Source organism: Protomyctophum parallelum (assembly GCF_964188405.1).
Source record: "Protomyctophum parallelum genome assembly, chromosome: 14".
Taxonomy (NCBI): Eukaryota; Metazoa; Chordata; class Actinopteri; order Myctophiformes; family Myctophidae; genus Protomyctophum; species Protomyctophum parallelum.
The window spans coordinates 487292-504696 of record NC_139709.1 but is presented as its reverse complement, the minus strand read 5'-3'; the positions used below and the strand labels follow the sequence as shown (position 1 = coordinate 504696).

General features: G+C 41.9%; 1 protein-coding gene and 1 long non-coding RNA gene across 2 annotated transcripts in view; both read left to right on the top strand.

The window, feature by feature from the left end:
• LOC310870933 (AP-2 complex subunit mu-A-like) overlaps positions 1-8477 on the top strand; it is a 37642-nt gene extending 29165 nt beyond the window's left edge. The window contains exons 9-13 of the mRNA XM_083782315.1: positions 3037-3162; positions 5371-5506; positions 6128-6225; positions 7465-7576; positions 8200-8477. Coding sequence (XP_083638441.1) covers positions 3037-3162; positions 5371-5506; positions 6128-6225; positions 7465-7576; positions 8200-8334 — 607 coding nt within the window. The 3' untranslated portion in view covers positions 8335-8477. The remainder of the gene's footprint in view (positions 1-3036; positions 3163-5370; positions 5507-6127; positions 6226-7464; positions 7577-8199) is intronic.
• Positions 8478-9274: 797 nt separating this feature from the next.
• Positions 9275-11379, top strand: LOC310870934. The gene is made up of 2 exons (XR_014570283.1): positions 9275-9513; positions 10718-11379. It is a non-coding gene; the product is annotated as an uncharacterized lncRNA (long non-coding RNA).
• The last annotated feature ends 6026 nt before the right edge of the window (positions 11380-17405 follow it).

The window sequence follows — 17405 nt, the reverse complement described above, 5'->3', positions numbered from 1 at the left end:
TCCATAGTAACAGTGGTAAACAGTCTGTATTGTCTCCATAGTAACAGTGGTAAACAGTCTGTATTGTCTCCATAGCAACAGTGGTAAACAGTCTGTATTGTCTCCATAGAAACAGTGGTAAACAGTCTGTATTGTCTCCATAGTAACAGTGGTAAACAGTCTGTATTGTCTCCATAGTAACAGTGGTAAACAGTCTGTATTGTCTCCATAGTAACAGTGGTAAACAGTCTGTATTGTCTCCATAGTAACAGTGGTAAATAGTCTGTATTGTCTCCATAGTAACAGTGGTAAACAGTCTGTATTGTCTCCATAGTAACAGTGGTAAACAGTCTGTATTGTCTCCATAGTAACAGTGGTAAATAGTCTGTATTGTCTCCATAGTAACAGTGGTAAACAGTCTGTATTGTCTCCATAGAAACAGTGGTAAACAGTCTGTATTGTCTCCATAGTAACAGTGGTAAACAGTCTGTATTGTCTCCATAGTAACAGTGGTAAACAGTCTGTATTGTCTCCATAGAAACAGTGGTAAACAGTCTGTATTGTCTCCATAGAAACAGTGGTAAACAGTCTGTATTGTCTCCATAGAAACAGTGGTAAACAGTCTGTATTGTCTCCATAGTAACAGTGGTAAACAGTCTGTATTGTCTCCATAGTAACAGTGGTAAACAGTCTGTATTGTCTCCATAGAAACAGTGGTAAACAGTCTGTATTGTCTCCATAGAAACAGTGGTAAACAGTCTGTATTGTCTCCATAGAAACAGTGGTAAACAGTCTGTATTGTCTCCATAGTAACAGTGGTAAACAGTCTGTATTGTCTCCATAGAAACAGTGGTAAACAGTCTGTATTGTCTCCATAGAAACAGTGGTAAACAGTCTGTATTGTCTCCATAGTAACAGTGGTAAACAGTCTGTATTGTCTCCATAGTAACAGTGGTAAACAGTCTGTATTGTCTCCATAGAAACAGTGGTAAACAGTCTGTATTGTCTCCATAGTAACAGTGGTAAACAGTCTGTATTGTCTCCATAGAAACAGTGGTAAACAGTCTGTATTGTCTCCATAGTAACAGTGGTAAACAGTCTGTATTGTCTCCATAGAAACAGTGGTAAACAGTCTGTATTGTCTCCATAGTAACAGTGGTAAACAGTCTGTATTGTCTCCATAGTAACAGTGGTAAACAGTCTGTATTGTCTCCATAGTAACAGTGGTAAACAGTCTGTATTGTCTCCATAGAAACAGTGGTAAACAGTCTGTATTGTCTCCATAGCAACAGTGGTAAACAGTCTGTATTGTCTCCATAGTAACAGTGGTAAACAGTCTGTATTGTCTCCATAGAAACAGTGGTAAACAGTCTGTATTGTCTCCATAGTAACAGTGGTAAACAGTCTGTATTGTCTCCATAGTAACAGTGGTAAACAGTCTGTATTGTCTCCATAGTAACAGTGGTAAACAGTCTGTATTGTCTCCATAGAAACAGTGGTAAACAGTCTGTATTGTCTCCATAGAAACAGTGGTAAACAGTCTGTATTGTCTCCATAGTAACAGTGGTAAACAGTCTGTATTGTCTCCATAGTAACAGTGGTAAACAGTCTGTATTGTCTCCATAGTAACAGTGGTAAACAGTCTGTATTGTCTCCATAGTAACAGTGGTAAACAGTCTGTATTGTCTCCATAGAAACAGTGGTAAACAGTCTGTATTGTCTCCATAGAAACAGTGGTAAACAGTCTGTATTGTCTCCATAGTAACAGTGGTAAACAGTCTGTATTGTCTCCATAGTAACAGTGGTAAACAGTCTGTATTGTCTCCATAGAAACAGTGGTAAACAGTCTGTATTGTCTCCATAGCAACAGTGGTAAACAGTCTGTATTGTCTCCATAGTAACAGTGGTAAACAGTCTGTATTGTCTCCATAGCAACAGTGGTAAACAGTCTGTATTGTCTCCATAGCAACAGTGGTAAACAGTCTGTATTGTCTCCATAGAAACAGTGGTAAACAGTCTGTATTGTCTCCATAGAAACAGTGGTAAACAGTCTGTATTGTCTCCATAGTAACAGTGGTAAACAGTCTGTATTGTCTCCATAGTAACAGTGGTAAACAGTCTGTATTGTCTCCATAGAAACAGTGGTAAACAGTCTGTATTGTCTCCATAGTAACAGTGGTAAACAGTCTGTATTGTCTCCATAGAAACAGTGGTAAACAGTCTGTATTGTCTCCATAGAAACAGTGGTAAACAGTCTGTATTGTCTCCATAGTAACAGTGGTAAACAGTCTGTATTGTCTCCATAGTAACAGTGGTAAACAGTCTGTATTGTCTCCATAGCAACAGTGGTAAACAGTCTGTATTGTCTCCATAGCAACAGTGGTAAACAGTCTGTATTGTCTCCATAGCAACAGTGGTAAACAGTCTGTATTGTCTCCATAGCAACAGTGGTAAACAGTCTGTATTGTCTCCATAGCAACAGTGGTAAACAGTCTGTATTGTCTCCATAGTAACAGTGGTAAACAGTCTGTATTGTCTCCATAGCAACAGTGGTAAACAGTCTGTATTGTCTCCATAGAAACAGTGGTAAACAGTCTGTATTGTCTCCATAGTAACAGTGGTAAACAGTCTGTATTGTCTCCATAGAAACAGTGGTAAACAGTCTGTATTGTCTCCATAGCAACAGTGGTAAACAGTCTGTATTGTCTCCATAGTAACAGTGGTAAACAGTCTGTATTGTCTCCATAGTAACAGTGGTAAACAGTCTGTATTGTCTCCATAGTAACAGTGGTAAACAGTCTGTATTGTCTCCATAGAAACAGTGGTAAACAGTCTGTATTGTCTCCATAGTAACAGTGGTAAACAGTCTGTATTGTCTCCATAGAAACAGTGGTAAACAGTCTGTATTGTCTCCATAGAAACAGTGGTAAACAGTCTGTATTGTCTCCATAGTAACAGTGGTAAACAGTCTGTATTGTCTCCATAGTAACAGTGGTAAACAGTCTGTATTGTCTCCATAGTAACAGTGGTAAACAGTCTGCACTCTTGTTTCCATAGCAACAGTGGTAAACAGTCCATAGCCATTGATGACTGCACCTTCCACCAGTGTGTTCGTCTCAGCAAGTTTGACTCCGAGAGAAGCATCAGTTTCATCCCCCCCGATGGAGAGTACGAACTAATGAGGTAACTCTATACCCTAACCCCTACCTCCTAGCCCCTAACCCCTACCTCCTAGCCCCTAACCCCTACCTCCTAGCCCCTAACTCCTACCTCCTAGCCCCTAACCCCTACCTCCTAGCCCCTAACCCCTACCTCCTAGCCCCTAACCCCTACCTCCTAGCCCCTAACTCCTAACCCCTAGCCCAGGGGTAGGCAACCTTTATTATCAGAAGAGCCATTTTTGGCCCAAAAACGTATTACAATTATATCTGGAGCCACAAAATTATGTTTGCTTTAATAAAGCAAACTTTAATTATTTGGGATTTTTCTGGTCTTTCAATATTACATTTTATTGTTTGCCAATTTCTCAAAGCATAGTATACTGTACCAGTAAGCCAGCAGCATTGGTGGTGAAAGAATAACTTTATGCCTCCTATAAATTCAATAATAAATTATGATTAAATGTAAAAAAAAAGAAAAGAAAAAGAAAACCTCTTATTCCTTTTCATACTTCTTTGCCGTAGCGACTGGGAGCCACATGTGGCTCTAGAGCCGCAGCTTGCCTACCCCTGCCCTAGCCCCTAACCCCTACCTCCTAGCCCCTAACCCCTACCTCCTAGCCCCTAGGAGGTAGCCCCCCCCCCCCGACGGAGAGTATGAACTAATGAGTACACACCTTTACATATATTGTGCATTACATTCACACACATTCACACCTTTACATAGATTGTGCAATACATTCACCCATTCACACACACACGGCAGAGGAAACCATGCAAGGCACCAACCTGCACATCAGGAGCAATCAGGGGTTCAGAGTCTTGCTCAAGGACACTTCCACACCAACTCTGGGATCGAACCGGCCACTCTACCGCTGATCCACTGCCACCCAGAAGATCTAAACCCTTAAAGCAAGATGTTAGATTGAGATTAAATTAAAATGTTAGATCGAGTTCTATTAATTTTAGATGTTAGATTGAGTTCTATTCAATTTAGATGTTAGATCGAGTTCTATTCAATTTAGATGTTGGATTGAGTTCTATTTAACCCATTCTGACCGGGCACCCATTTTGGTGTTGGCATCATGTTATGCTTTAGCAGGTCTGCTATTTTTGAAAAATCGAAGACACTTTTAGAATCTGATCTCAGGTCAGAATGGGTTAATAATGAAACTGTCAGGATGTAATAGACATTTTTAGAATCTGATCTCAGGTCAGAATGGGTTAAATGTAGATTAGACTGTAGGTTAGATTGTGTTTGGGCCAGAGCTGCAATACCAACTTTGGCCTCAGGGTTTCCTCCGGGTGCCGTCTCTAATAATATATACTCTGTCCCTAGTAACAGCTTCCTGTGTAACGGTGTGTATTGTCCCCAGTAACAGCGTCCTTCCTGAGTACCCAATGGGTCTCATACATTGTGTAACGGTGTGTATTGTCCCCAGTAACGGTCTCATACATTGTGTAACGGTGTGTATTGTCCCCAGTAACAGCGTCCTTCCTGAGTACCCAATGGGTCTCAGACATTGAAGTCATAGCTACTCTCAAATCGTACCCCAGCTGTTTTGCTGGACACTTTGATGATTTTATGGAGTCTGTTCTTATTAACCAATGACAATGAGCCTGTTCTTATTAACCAATGACAATGAGCCTGTTCTTATTAACCAATGACAATGAGCCTGTTCTTATTAACCAATGACAATGAGCCTGTTCTTATTAACCAATGACAATGAGCCTGTTCTTATTAACCAATGACAATGAGCCTGTTCTTATTAACCAATGACAATGAGCCTGTTCTTATTAACCAATGACAATGAGCCTGTTCTCATTAACCAATGACAATGAGCCTGTTCTCATTAACCAATGACAATGAGCCTGTTTTTATTAACCAATGACAATGAGCCTGTTCTTATTAACCAATGACAATGAGCCTGTTTTTATTAACCAATGACAATGAGCCTGTTCTTATTAACCAATGACAATGAGCCTGTTCTTATTAACCAATGATAATGAGCCTGTTCTTATTAACCAATGCCAATGAGCCTGTTCTTATTAACCAATGACAATGAGCCTGTTCTTATTAACCAATGACAATGAGCCTGTTCTTATTAACCAATGACAATGAGCCTGTTCTTATTAACCAATGATAATGAGCCGTACCAGGAAACAAAACAAAATGTCACCTCATCACTTACCTTTGCCCTCCGGTATCATTATATTTGACCTTTGCCCTCAGGTATCGCACCACTAAGGACATCATCCTGCCGTTCCGGGTCATTCCGCTGGTCAGAGAGGTCGGGCGAACCAAGCTGGAGGTCAAGGTGGTCATCAAGTCCAACTTCAAACCTTCCCTTCTGGCCCAGAAGATCGAGGTGAGCTCCGAACCAACCTAACCTTAACCCTCCCTGCTGGCCCAGAAGATTCACTCACCTTTACATAGATTGTGCATTACATTCACCCATTCACACACACATTCACACACCTTAACATAGATTGTGCATTACATTCACCCATTCACACACCTTTACATAGATTGTGCATCACATTCACACCTTTACATAGACTGTGCATTACATTCACCCATTCACACACCTTTACATAGATTGTGCATTACATTCACCCATTCACACACCTTAACATAGATTGTGCATTACATTCACCCATTCACACACCTTTACATAGATTGTGCATTACATTCACCCATTCACACACCTTAACATAGATTGTGCATTACATTCACCCATTCACACACCTTTACATAGATTCACACACACACAGCAGAGGAAACCATGCAAGGCACCAACCTGCACATCAGGAGCAATCAGGGGTTCAGAGTCTTGCTCAAGGACACTTCGACACTAACTCTGGGGGAGGAGCCCACAGGGATCGAACCGGCCACTCTACCGCTGATGTTAGATCGAGTTCTATTACATTTAGATGTTAGATTGCACGAAGCTGTGTAGTAATGTTGTCGTTATGTTTGATGGTTGCAGGTGCGAATCCCCACGCCGCTCAACACCAGTGGAGTGCAGGTCATCTGTATGAAGGGAAAAGCCAAGTACAAGGCCAGCGAGAATGCCATTGTCTGGAAGTGAGTCTTAATTACACTGTCAGATAGTTTAAAACACCCTGGACAATCTTCTCCCTTCTCTAAAACACCCTGGACAACGCTCCACACGTCCTAGACTCTTCTCCCTTCTCTAAAACACCCTGGACAACGCTCCACACGTTCTAGACTCTTCTCCCTTCTCTAAAACACCCTGGACAACGCTCCACACGTCCCAGACTCTTCTCCCTTCTCTAAAACACCCTGGACAACGCTCCACACGTCCCAGACTCTTCTCCCTTCTCTAAAACACCCTGGACAACGCTCCACACGTCCCAGACTCTTCTCCCTTCTCTAAAACACCCTGGACAACGCTCCACACGTCCTAGACTCTTCTCCCTTCTCTAAAACACCCTGGACAACGCTCCACACGTCCCAGACTCTTCTCCCTTCTCTAAAACACCCTGGACAACGCTCCACACGTTCTAGACTCTTCTCCCTTCTCTAAAACACCCTGGACAACGCTCCACACGTTCTAGACTCTTCTCCCTTCTCTAAAACACCCTGGACAACGCTCCACACGTTCTAGACTCTTCTCCCTTCTCTAAAACACCCTGGACAACGCTCCACACATTTGATGTATTAACGTGTGTGTGTGTGTGTGTGTGTGTGTGTGTGTGTGTGTGTGTGTGTGTGTGTGTGTGTGTGTGTGTGTGTGTGTGTGTGTGTGTGTGTGTGTGTGTGTGTGTGTGTGTGTGTGTGTGTGTGTGTGTGTGTGTGTGTGTGTGTGTGTGTGTGTGTGTGTGTGTGTGTGTGTGTGCGCGCGCCTCCAAAACTGTGGAATGCACTTCCCATTGCAGTCAGAACTGCAGCATCACTCCCAATCTTCCGCCGTAGTCTGAAAACCCACCTTTTCAGACTCCATCATGGCCCGTAGCACTTACCCTAACCCCTTAGATAGCATTTCTGTAGACTTAGATAGCATTTGATACAGACTTATAGCATGTTATGTAGACAGCACTATAATTGCATTGTATGTAGTCATAGCACGGCATAGTACATATGTATAGCATAGTAGTATATATGTATAGTTTATATATATAGTTTCATTATATAGATATTCCACTGTTACTATCTTAGCTTACGCATGTTTCTTGATAAATGTTTTTATGTGATGTATTCCCATGCTCTTTGTTCTTGCTTAATGTAAGTCGCTCTGGATTAAGAGCGTCTGCTAAATGCCTAAATTGTAAAGTGTGTGTGTGTGTGTGTGTGTGTGTGTAGGATCAAGCGCATGGCAGGGATGAAAGAGTCTCAAATCTCAGCAGAGATTGAGCTTCTGCCGACCAACGACAAGAAGAAATGGGCCCGCCCCCCCATCTCCATGAACTTTGAGGTGAGTGCGTGCGCACGCACACACTAACTCACGCACGCACTAACTTTTTTCAGATCGCCTCATAAAGAACTGTTTGAAAAATACGGCTACCGATTCCACTCCTAACGTGCGCTGGGCCTGTAACGTCTAAATGTGTCCCCTGCTCTCCTCATCGGCGTGTGTGTAACGTCTAAATGTGTCCCCTGCTCTCCTCATCGGCGTGTGTGTAACGTCTAAATGTGTCCCCTGCTCTCCTCATCGGCGTGTGTGTAACGTCTAAATGTGTCCCCTGCTCTCCTCATCGGCGTGTGTGTAACGTCTAAATGTGTCCCCTGCTCTCCTCATCGGCATGTGTGTAACGTCTAAATGTGTCCCCTGCTCTCCTCATCGGCATGTGTGTAACGTCTAAATGTGTCCCCTGCTCTCCTCATCGGCGTGTGTGTAACGTCATAATGTGTCCCCTGCTCTCCTCATCGGCGTGTGTGTAACGTCTAAATGTGTCCCCTGCTCTCCTCATCGGCGTGTGTGTAACGTCTAAATGTGTCCCCTGCTCTCCTCATCGGCGTGTGTGTAACGTCTAAATGTGTCCCCTGCTCTCCTCATCGGTGTGTGTGTGTAACGTCTAAATGTGTCCCCTGCTCCAGGTCCCCTTCGCTCCGTCCGGGCTGAAGGTTCGCTACCTGAAGGTGTTCGAGTCCAAACTCAACTACAGCGACCACGACGTCATCAAATGGGTCCGATACATCGGACGCTCGGGCATCTACGAGACGCGCTGCTAATGTCCGACATGCAGCCCCCCCCACCCCCTCCTCTATCTCATATAATTACCCCCCCCCCCCCCCTCCTCCTCTTCCTCATTAAGTAATTGTCAGAGATTAAATATGTCATTTAAAGAAGTTAAAATAAAGAAAATAGAATTGGATGTTGTTGAAGCATCTCGTTACCGTGTATTTTATCATTAGTGATCCGAGTACAACAGCCGTAGTAGTAATACTACTAGTAATACTACTACTATTAGTAGTTACTGACTACAACACGAGGACAGAGGAGACTCATTTGTCCTCCTCACGTCCTCGTTAGGAGAGAGTAGAGGAGACACATTTCTCCAGACTCAAAAAGCTCCGCCACCTCGCCTCCTGGTCCTCTCAGCGCCCTCCAGTGGTGTTACAGTGAAACTGAAGATCTGCTGAATTATGTGACCAACAGGAAGGTTCATGTCCAAACATGAATCACTGATTAGACTAGGTTTAACTAGAGTTAACCTAGGGTTAAAATCTAGTTCAGACCAGGTTTAACTAGTTAGTTAAACATCTAGTTTAGACCAGGTTTAACTAGAGTTACGCTAGGTTACTTTAAACTCTAGTCTACTCCACGGAGGTCTCACATCAGCCTTCTCTAGTCTTTTCTATATCTATATATATATAGTCTATCTATAGTCTATATATCTAGTCTTATCTACAGCAGTTTTATGGGAACAATATCCTGATGTTTTCTTCGTTAGTATTTCTCTTGTGAGTGACCCTATGGTCTAATGCCCAGATATTCTCTCATATAAATATATCAACATTAGAAAGACTCTTTGACAGTTTGATGTGGTTCGATGTGCAGCAGATTAACTAATCTAGCTCTGTTTCCATGTGACCCTAGTTCTAGGGCTAACCCTAGTCCTAGGACCCTAGGATCTAGAGCTAACCCTATAATCCAGGGCTAACCCTAGTCCTAGGACCCTAGGATCTAGGGCTAATCCTAGGACCCTAGGCTTTAGGGCTAACCCTAGGACCCTAGTAGGGCTTTAGGGCTAATCCTAGGACCCTAGGCTTTAGGGCTAACCCTAGGACTCTAGTAGGGCTTTAGGGCTAATCCTAGGACCCTAGGCTTTAGGGCTAACCCTAGGACCCTAGTAGGGCTTTAGGGCTAATCCTAGGACCCTAGGCTTTAGGGCTAACCCTAGGACCCTAGTAGGGCTTTAGGGCTAATCATAGGACCCTAGGCTTTAGGGCTAATCCTAGGACTCTAGTAGGGCTTTAGGGCTAATCCTAGGACCCTAGGCTTTAGGGCTAATCCTAGGACTCTAGTAGGGCTTTAGGGCTAATCATAGGACCCTAGGCTTTAGGGCTAATCCTAGGACTCTAGTAGGGCTTTAGGGCTAATCCTAGGACTCTAGTAGGGCTTTAGGGCTAATCCTAGGACCCTAGGCTTTAGGGCTAACCCTAGGACTCTAGTAGGGCTTTAGGGCTAATCATAGGACCCTAGGCTTTAGGGCTAAGCCTAGGACCCTAGGATCTAGGGCTAACCCTAGGCTTTAGGGCTAACCCTAGGACCCTAGGATCTAGGGCTAATCCTACGATCCTAGGATCTAGGGCTAATCCTAGGATCTAGGGCTAACCCTAGGCTTTAGGGCTAACCCTAGGCTTTAGGGCTAATCATAGGACCCTAGGCTTTAGGGCTAATCCTAGGACCCTAGGATCTAGGGCTAACCCTAGGCTTTAGGGCTAACCCTAGGCTTTAGGGCTAACCCTAGGACCCTAGGATCTAGGGCTAATCCTAGGATCTAGGGCTAACCCTAGGACCCTAGGATATAGGGCTAACCCTAGGCTTTAGGGCTAACTCTAGGATCTAGGGCTAATCCTAGGACCCTAGGCTTTAGGGCTAATCCTAGGACCCTAGGATCTAGGGCTAACCCTAGGCTTTAGGGCTAACCCTAGGACCCTAGGATCTAGGGCTAATCCTAGGATCTAGGGCTAACCCTAGGACCCTAGGATCTAGGGCTAACCCTAGGACCCTAGGATCTAGGGCTAACCCTAGGATCTAGGGCTAACCCTAGGACCCTAGGATCTAGGGCTAATCCTAGGATCTAGGGCTAATCCTAGGATATAGGGCTAACCCTAGGCTTTAGGGCTAATCCTAGGCTTTAGGGCTAATCCTAGGATATAGGGCTAATCCTAGGCTTTAGGGCTAATCCTAGGCTTTAGGGCTAATCCTAGGCTTTAGGGCTAATCCTAGGCTTTAGGGCTAATCCTAGGCTTTAGGGCTAACCCTAGGCTTTAGGGCTAACCCTAGGCTTTAGGGCTAACTCTAGGATCTAGGGCTAATCCTAGGATCTAGGGCTAATCCTAGGCTTTAGGGCTAACTCTAGGATCTAACCCTAACCCTAGGCTTTAGGGCTAACCCTAATCCAAGTGCTCTCCTCCCTGTGTAATTTCTCAAAGCAGGAAGGAGAGAGCAGATTTTAAAGGTGCATTAAAAACATATTGACATAATTCAAAAGTTCTGTTCTAGATTTATGAGACAAAGTGAAATATTGTTTTGTATTCTGGATCATTACAGTAGCTCATTTACATGCCATGAATTCGTTCCTTAAGTCGACAATGGTCAAAATCATGTACATTTTTGTATTAATTTGTGTCATTTTCCTTGACATTCCTAATCATTCACTTTCCACTGTTTTTATTTCATTTGTATGATGCCCCCCCCCCCCTCTCCTCATGAATTCAGCTGCAGTCAAATCCATTCATCTAATAGGCAATTCATAATGAATCATTGCATCCATTCATACACTAATAGACAATTCATAATGAATCTGCATTGATTCCACCACCAAATGAAACATTGAATCAAATGAAAATTAATTAATATAAAATGTATCATTCCACCGCTAGTGGACCACTTGTGACATCATGTTGTGTTTTCTTATGCTGAGACTCCTCTGTTAGGGCGCCCCCTGGTGTTCACCCCCCGTCACTGATGTAGTTCACTGCTTCTCCATGTTTGTAGTCCTGGTGCTGTTCTGTAGTCCAATAAAAACTGACCGTGTAACTGACCAATCCCCTCTGGCGTTGCTGTTTTTATTTAACCAACCAAAACTAATCTTCCTTTCACATCCATTCATTATTAATAGTTATAAATGAAATAACGACTAGTTTAATTCACATCCATTCATTATTAATAGTTATAAATTAAATAAACAACTATAGTTTAATTCAAATCAATTCATTATTAATAGTTATAAATTAAATAACGACTAGTTTAATTCACATCCATTAATTAATAATAGTTATAAATTAAATAACGACTAGTTTAATTCACATCCATTCATTATTAATAGTTATAAATGAAATAAACAACTATAGTTTAATTCACATCAATTCATTATTAATAGTTATAAATTAAATAACGACTAGTTTAATTCACATCCATTCATTATTAATAGTTATAAATGAAATAACGACTAGTTTAATTCACATCCATTCATTATTAATAGTTATAAATGAAATAACGACTAGTTTAATTCACATCCATTCATTAATAATAGTTATAAATGAAATAACGACTAGTTTAATTCACATCCATTCATTATTAATAGTTATAAATGAAATAACGACTAGTTTAATTCACATCCATTCATTATTAATACTTATAAATTAAATAACGACTAGTTTAATTCAAATACATTTATTTAAAGTTTTTTTCCATTTGAGCACCGTCATGACAGAAAATAGCAGATCTACAAGCCTACAACACGTCGTGGTTGCAACGCGCTGTGAGCTGGTAATCTGCTATTTTCATCACATTTGTGCTCCGTCGCAGGACGGTGTCGAGCGCCGAAAATAGCAGATCTACAAGCCCACAACACGTCGTGGATGTAACGCGCTGTGGGTTTGTAGAACTGTTGTTTTCTCTGGTTTAAAGGACAAACAGCCCCGTGGTTCATCATGACCTTCACACTCTGAGCTTTGAGCTGCACTGTGATGCAGAATGCAGTGCATTCATTCATTCATTCATTATGCACCATTATGTAGAATCAGAATGGGTACATTTCATTATATTTCACAGTATGTAGAATGGGTACATTTCATTATATTTCACAGTATGTAGAATGGGTACATTTCATTATATTTCACAGCATGTAGAATGGGTACATTTAATTATATCACAGTATGCCGAATGGGTACATTTCATTATATTTCACAGTATGTAGAATGGGTACATTTCATTGTATTTCACAGCATGTAGAATGGGTACATTTCATTGTATTTCACAGTATGTAGAATGGGTACATTTCATTTCACAGCATGTAGAATGGGTACATTTCATTATATTTCACAGCATGTAGAATGGGTACATTTCATTATATTTCACAGTATGTAGAATGGGTACATTTTATTATATTTCACAGCATGTAGAATGGGTACATTTCATTATATTTCACAGCATGTAGAATGGGTATACATTTCATTATATTTCACAGCATGTAGAATGGGTACATTTCATTATATTTCACAGTATGTAGAATGGGTACATTTCATTATATTTCACAGTATGTATAATGGGTACATTTCATTATATTTCACAGCATGTAGAATGGGTGCATTTCATTATATTTCACAGTATGTAGAATGGGTGCATTTCATTATATTTCACAGTATGTAGAATGGGTACATTTCATTATATTTCACAGTATGTAGAATGGGTGCATTTCATTATATTTCACAGTATGCAGAATGGGTACATTTCATTGTATTTCACAGTATGCAGAATGGGTGCATTTCATTATATTTCACAGCATGTATAATGGGTACATTTCATTATATTTCACAGTATGTAGAATGGGTACATTTCATTATATTTCACAGTATGTAGAATGGGTACATTTCATTATATTTCACAGTATGTAGAATGGGTACATTTCATTATATTTCACAGCATGTATAATGGGTACATTTCATTATATTTCACAGTATGTATAATGGGTACATTTCATTATATTTCACAGTATGTAGAATGGGTACATTTCATTATAGTTCACAGTGTGTAGGACCTGGGCTTGTTTTTCTGTAAAGTTGCTTGTAAATATTGGTGATGATTCAAGTTTCTTTAAAACCTTACAGCCTCATTACGGCTTTGAATCCAATCATACACATTATGAAAATACTACGTCCTATACAGCGAGTACAAAAAAATAAAATAATGATAAATACAAAATAAAAATAGCCTACAAAATAATGAAATAAAGGAACATGGTCATATAATGGCCGCAAGCAACAACATCAAACTTTGAAGTAAATTGGTAGTTGCGGCGTGCGGTTTTTGGGGGTATTTAGTTTCTTTATATAGGCCTACTTGTTTGTAATGTGTAGTTTCCTAATGTCGTTTAAACCAGTGATTCAATTTCTGATTGATTAATTGATTGATTATGTGAATTATTGAAGTGTTCAGGTTTTATTAATCTGTCCAGGGACCCCCCCCCCAGTCCATATTCTGTGTCCAGGGACCTCCGTACGAGATTTGTGTTTTTCCCTCTCTTAAAAAAGAATAAATAAAAACTAGAAAAAGTGCCCTTCTGGGCACAGGTCTCCACCAGGATTTCTTCCTCAGCCTAGTGGGAATATGCGTGCAGTTTCATCGCAATCGGACGCTGCGTTGAGGAGTTGTGGCGATTTGTACAAAACGGGCTACTCCTGAGAACTGTAGGAGCCAATCGTGGCCAATCAGGATGGAATATGAGAAATCAAACAAACCTGTCTTGATCACATGACTATGGAGATCATGTGTACCGATTTGCGTGAAATTTGGATAAAATCTGAAGGAGTAATAATAGAAAATGTGTTTTACATATGTCGGCCTCCTGGTGGCGCTATAAAGAGCAGATGTGAAAAATTCCAGGCAAAGGTTTTTCCTTGGCCTCTAGGGAGTTGGCATACAAAGTTATCCACAGATCCGTGCAGTTAGAGGTAAAAACACTTTTGGGCCAGTTATAGCGCCACCTTGAGGCTGAGTTGAAATTGTTCATGTGGCATTTCGTCCTCGGCCTAGTGGGAATGTGGGTGCACAATTTCACGGAAATCACGCGATGTGTTTGCAGCATTTTGTTTGAAACTGAGCACTCCTGTGAACTTTGGAAGCCAATCTTAGCCAATCAGGATGGAGTCTGAGAAATCTGAAAGACCGGTTTCGTTGAATGGCTCTAGAGAGACTGTGTACCAATTTGCGTGATGTTTGGACAAAATCTGTAGGTGTACTGTGCAAAAACTTGTTTTGCACAAAGCGGCCTCCTGGTGGCGCTATAACGGGCCGTTCTGGAAAGTTTGGGGCAGAGGTTGATCGTTGGCATCCAGGGAGTGTGTGTGCAAAATTTGGCATCGACCGGGTTTTTGATTGATTGAAATATTTATTAACAGTTTGTAGAATTTACAGTACATTTTAAGCACAAACTCAATACAAAGACTGTCAACTGTGAGTGGACGACCCAATTAAGCATTACACTTGTTTACAACAGGGTCCACATTGTTCAATTCATCAAAACATTTAAAGACATACAAACATTTAGAGACATACAAATAGACATTTCTATGTAGCTAAATTCATCATATGGGAAGCAAAAAAGGGAAAAGATACAATATACAGTGAGGGAAAGTGGGGTGGGGGGGGTGGGGGGGATTCAGATTTTACAGAGGCCAGTTTCGAATTGCAGCCATCCGTAGGTGCCCTTTGAGAGCGGTTTTGAAGGAGTCAAGGGATTCACATGTCTTAATGACTGTTGGTAGGGCGTTCCACATTTTGGTGGCATAGGAGCGAAAAGAATTTAGTCCCTTGTTTGTGCCGAATCTGGGTTGTACATGGTTTGTTGCACTCCCTCTGGTGTTGTGGGTGTGGACTTCGTTTACATTAAGGAAGTATTTAGACAGGTACATGGGTATCTTGGTGGTGTATCGAATCTTGTGGACCAGACCCATTGCAAGATGCTGTACTCTGTCGACGACCCTAAGCCATCCCAGCCTGTCAAAGTGGGCAGGGGTGAGGTGGGTTCGGGGGGTGAGGCCAAGTAGGAGCCTGACCAGTTTGTTTTGGGAGGTCTGGAGCCTTGTTTTAAGGGCCTTTGAGGTGCTGTGGTACCAAGAGGTGGATGCATAGTCAAAGAAACCTTGTACGAGGGCTCCTGTTAAGGTCTTCAAGGTGTTTTTGCTGACCAGTGAGGAGATCCTGTAAAGGAATCTTGTTCTTTGATTGACTTTTTTGATTACGTTGGTGGCCATCTTATCACCGGAAAGATTGGCCTCCAGGATGGAACCTAGGTAGGTAATTTGATCTTTTCGTGTGATAATATTGTCACCCACTCTAACCAAGAAGCCATCTGCCTTGCTGAGATTACTATTTGATCCGAAGAGGATGGATTCAGTTTTTCCCAGGTGTAAGGATAGTTTGTTATCAGCGAGCCAGGTGCAGATTCTACCGAGTTCAGAGCTGAGGGTCTTTTCAACCTGCAGTTTGTTCCTGTCCGAGACCAGCAGTGCTGAGTCATCTGCGAACAGGAACAAGTTGCAGTCACAAGCTGAAGTCATGTCATTAACATATATTAGGAACAGTAAAGGCCCTAGTATGCTTCCTTGTGGGACGCCACAGCTCACTGGGAGGGGAGGGGACAGTGTTCCGTTCACCTCCACCATCTGTTCTCTCCCCTCCAGGTAGGATTGCATCCAGCTCACTGATGTGCTATCAAAACCAATAGCTTTAAGCTTGTTAACCAGTATGGAGTGGTTCACGGTGTCAAAAGCCTTTTGGAGGTCCAGCATGACCATGCCGCAGTATTTTCCAGCGTCCACCTCGTGTTTGATGTGGTCGCTCAAATAGAGGAGGCATGTGTCAGTGGAGTGGGATGTTCTGAAACCAGATTGGAACTCGTACAGCAATTTATTAGTGGCAAGATACTTTTCAACCTGTTCATAGACTATTTTTTCCATCACTTTCGAGATGGAGCTTAGAATAGAAATAGGTCGGTAGTTGCCGGGTTCTAATTTACTCCCTTTTTTGTACAAGGGGGTTACTTTGGCCAGTTTAAAATCTTGGGGGACCTGTCCCTGTTTGATGGAGAGGTTAACTATGTGGGTGATGACTGGAGCTATGGAAAAGGCTGAGTCTCTGAGAAATTTGGAGGGGATATTGTCATGGCCAGTGGCCTTGTGGGGTTGGAGGGCACTCAGTTTTTTAAGTACCTCCTCGGTTGTTACCATTGCCATTTTGAAATCATCTTTACAAACACCAAGGTTTTTGTAGAAGGCTTTGATGTGCTCTACACCAAAACGCCCAGAGTGGGAGGGCAGTTTGCTAACCAGCTTTGTTGCAATGTTTGTAAAGAAGATGTTCAGGTGGTTGGCTACATCAAGCTTGTCAGTGATGAGGGTGTTATTCGATTTGATGTTTATGTTAGTAAACCTGGTTTTTAGTTTCTGACCACAGCCTAGTTGGTTGTTTAGTAACTTCCAGAGTTCCCGAGGATTGTTTTTGATTTCCTCGGCTTTATCATTGATAAAGTTACATTTGGCAGATTTGGTCATGGCAATTACACCGTTTCTTAGCTTGTTACACTGGGTTTTTAGGTTGCACAGTTTGGTTAACGGTGGCCGAGATTAGCTCCTCACGGACGGACACACACACGGACGGACGGACACACGGACACACACACACACGGACGGACGGACACACGGACGGACGGAGTGCAAAACATACTCTCCCCCCATGCCTTCGGCCTGGTGGAGACAATAAGTGTCTGAGCTGAAATCGACATGTAAATATGAAATAAATGCTTAAACATGTAGCTATAGGTGTGAAGACCACAAGTGAACCTTTCACGCCTGTTTTCTCAACTCGCTGTTTCTCTGTAAGACATTGCTCTATAAGCCATATCTCCAAAACTGGTGGGTAAAACTGAACATGACCAATATGTCAATTTGAAGCTTCAAGCTATGATTCCCTGCTTTCATATATATTTCATATTGTGGGTGTGCAAAGGTGCAAATTCCCAAAAGAGAATTAGTTTATTTACTTATGTAGTGAAAAATGGGAACAAAACGAA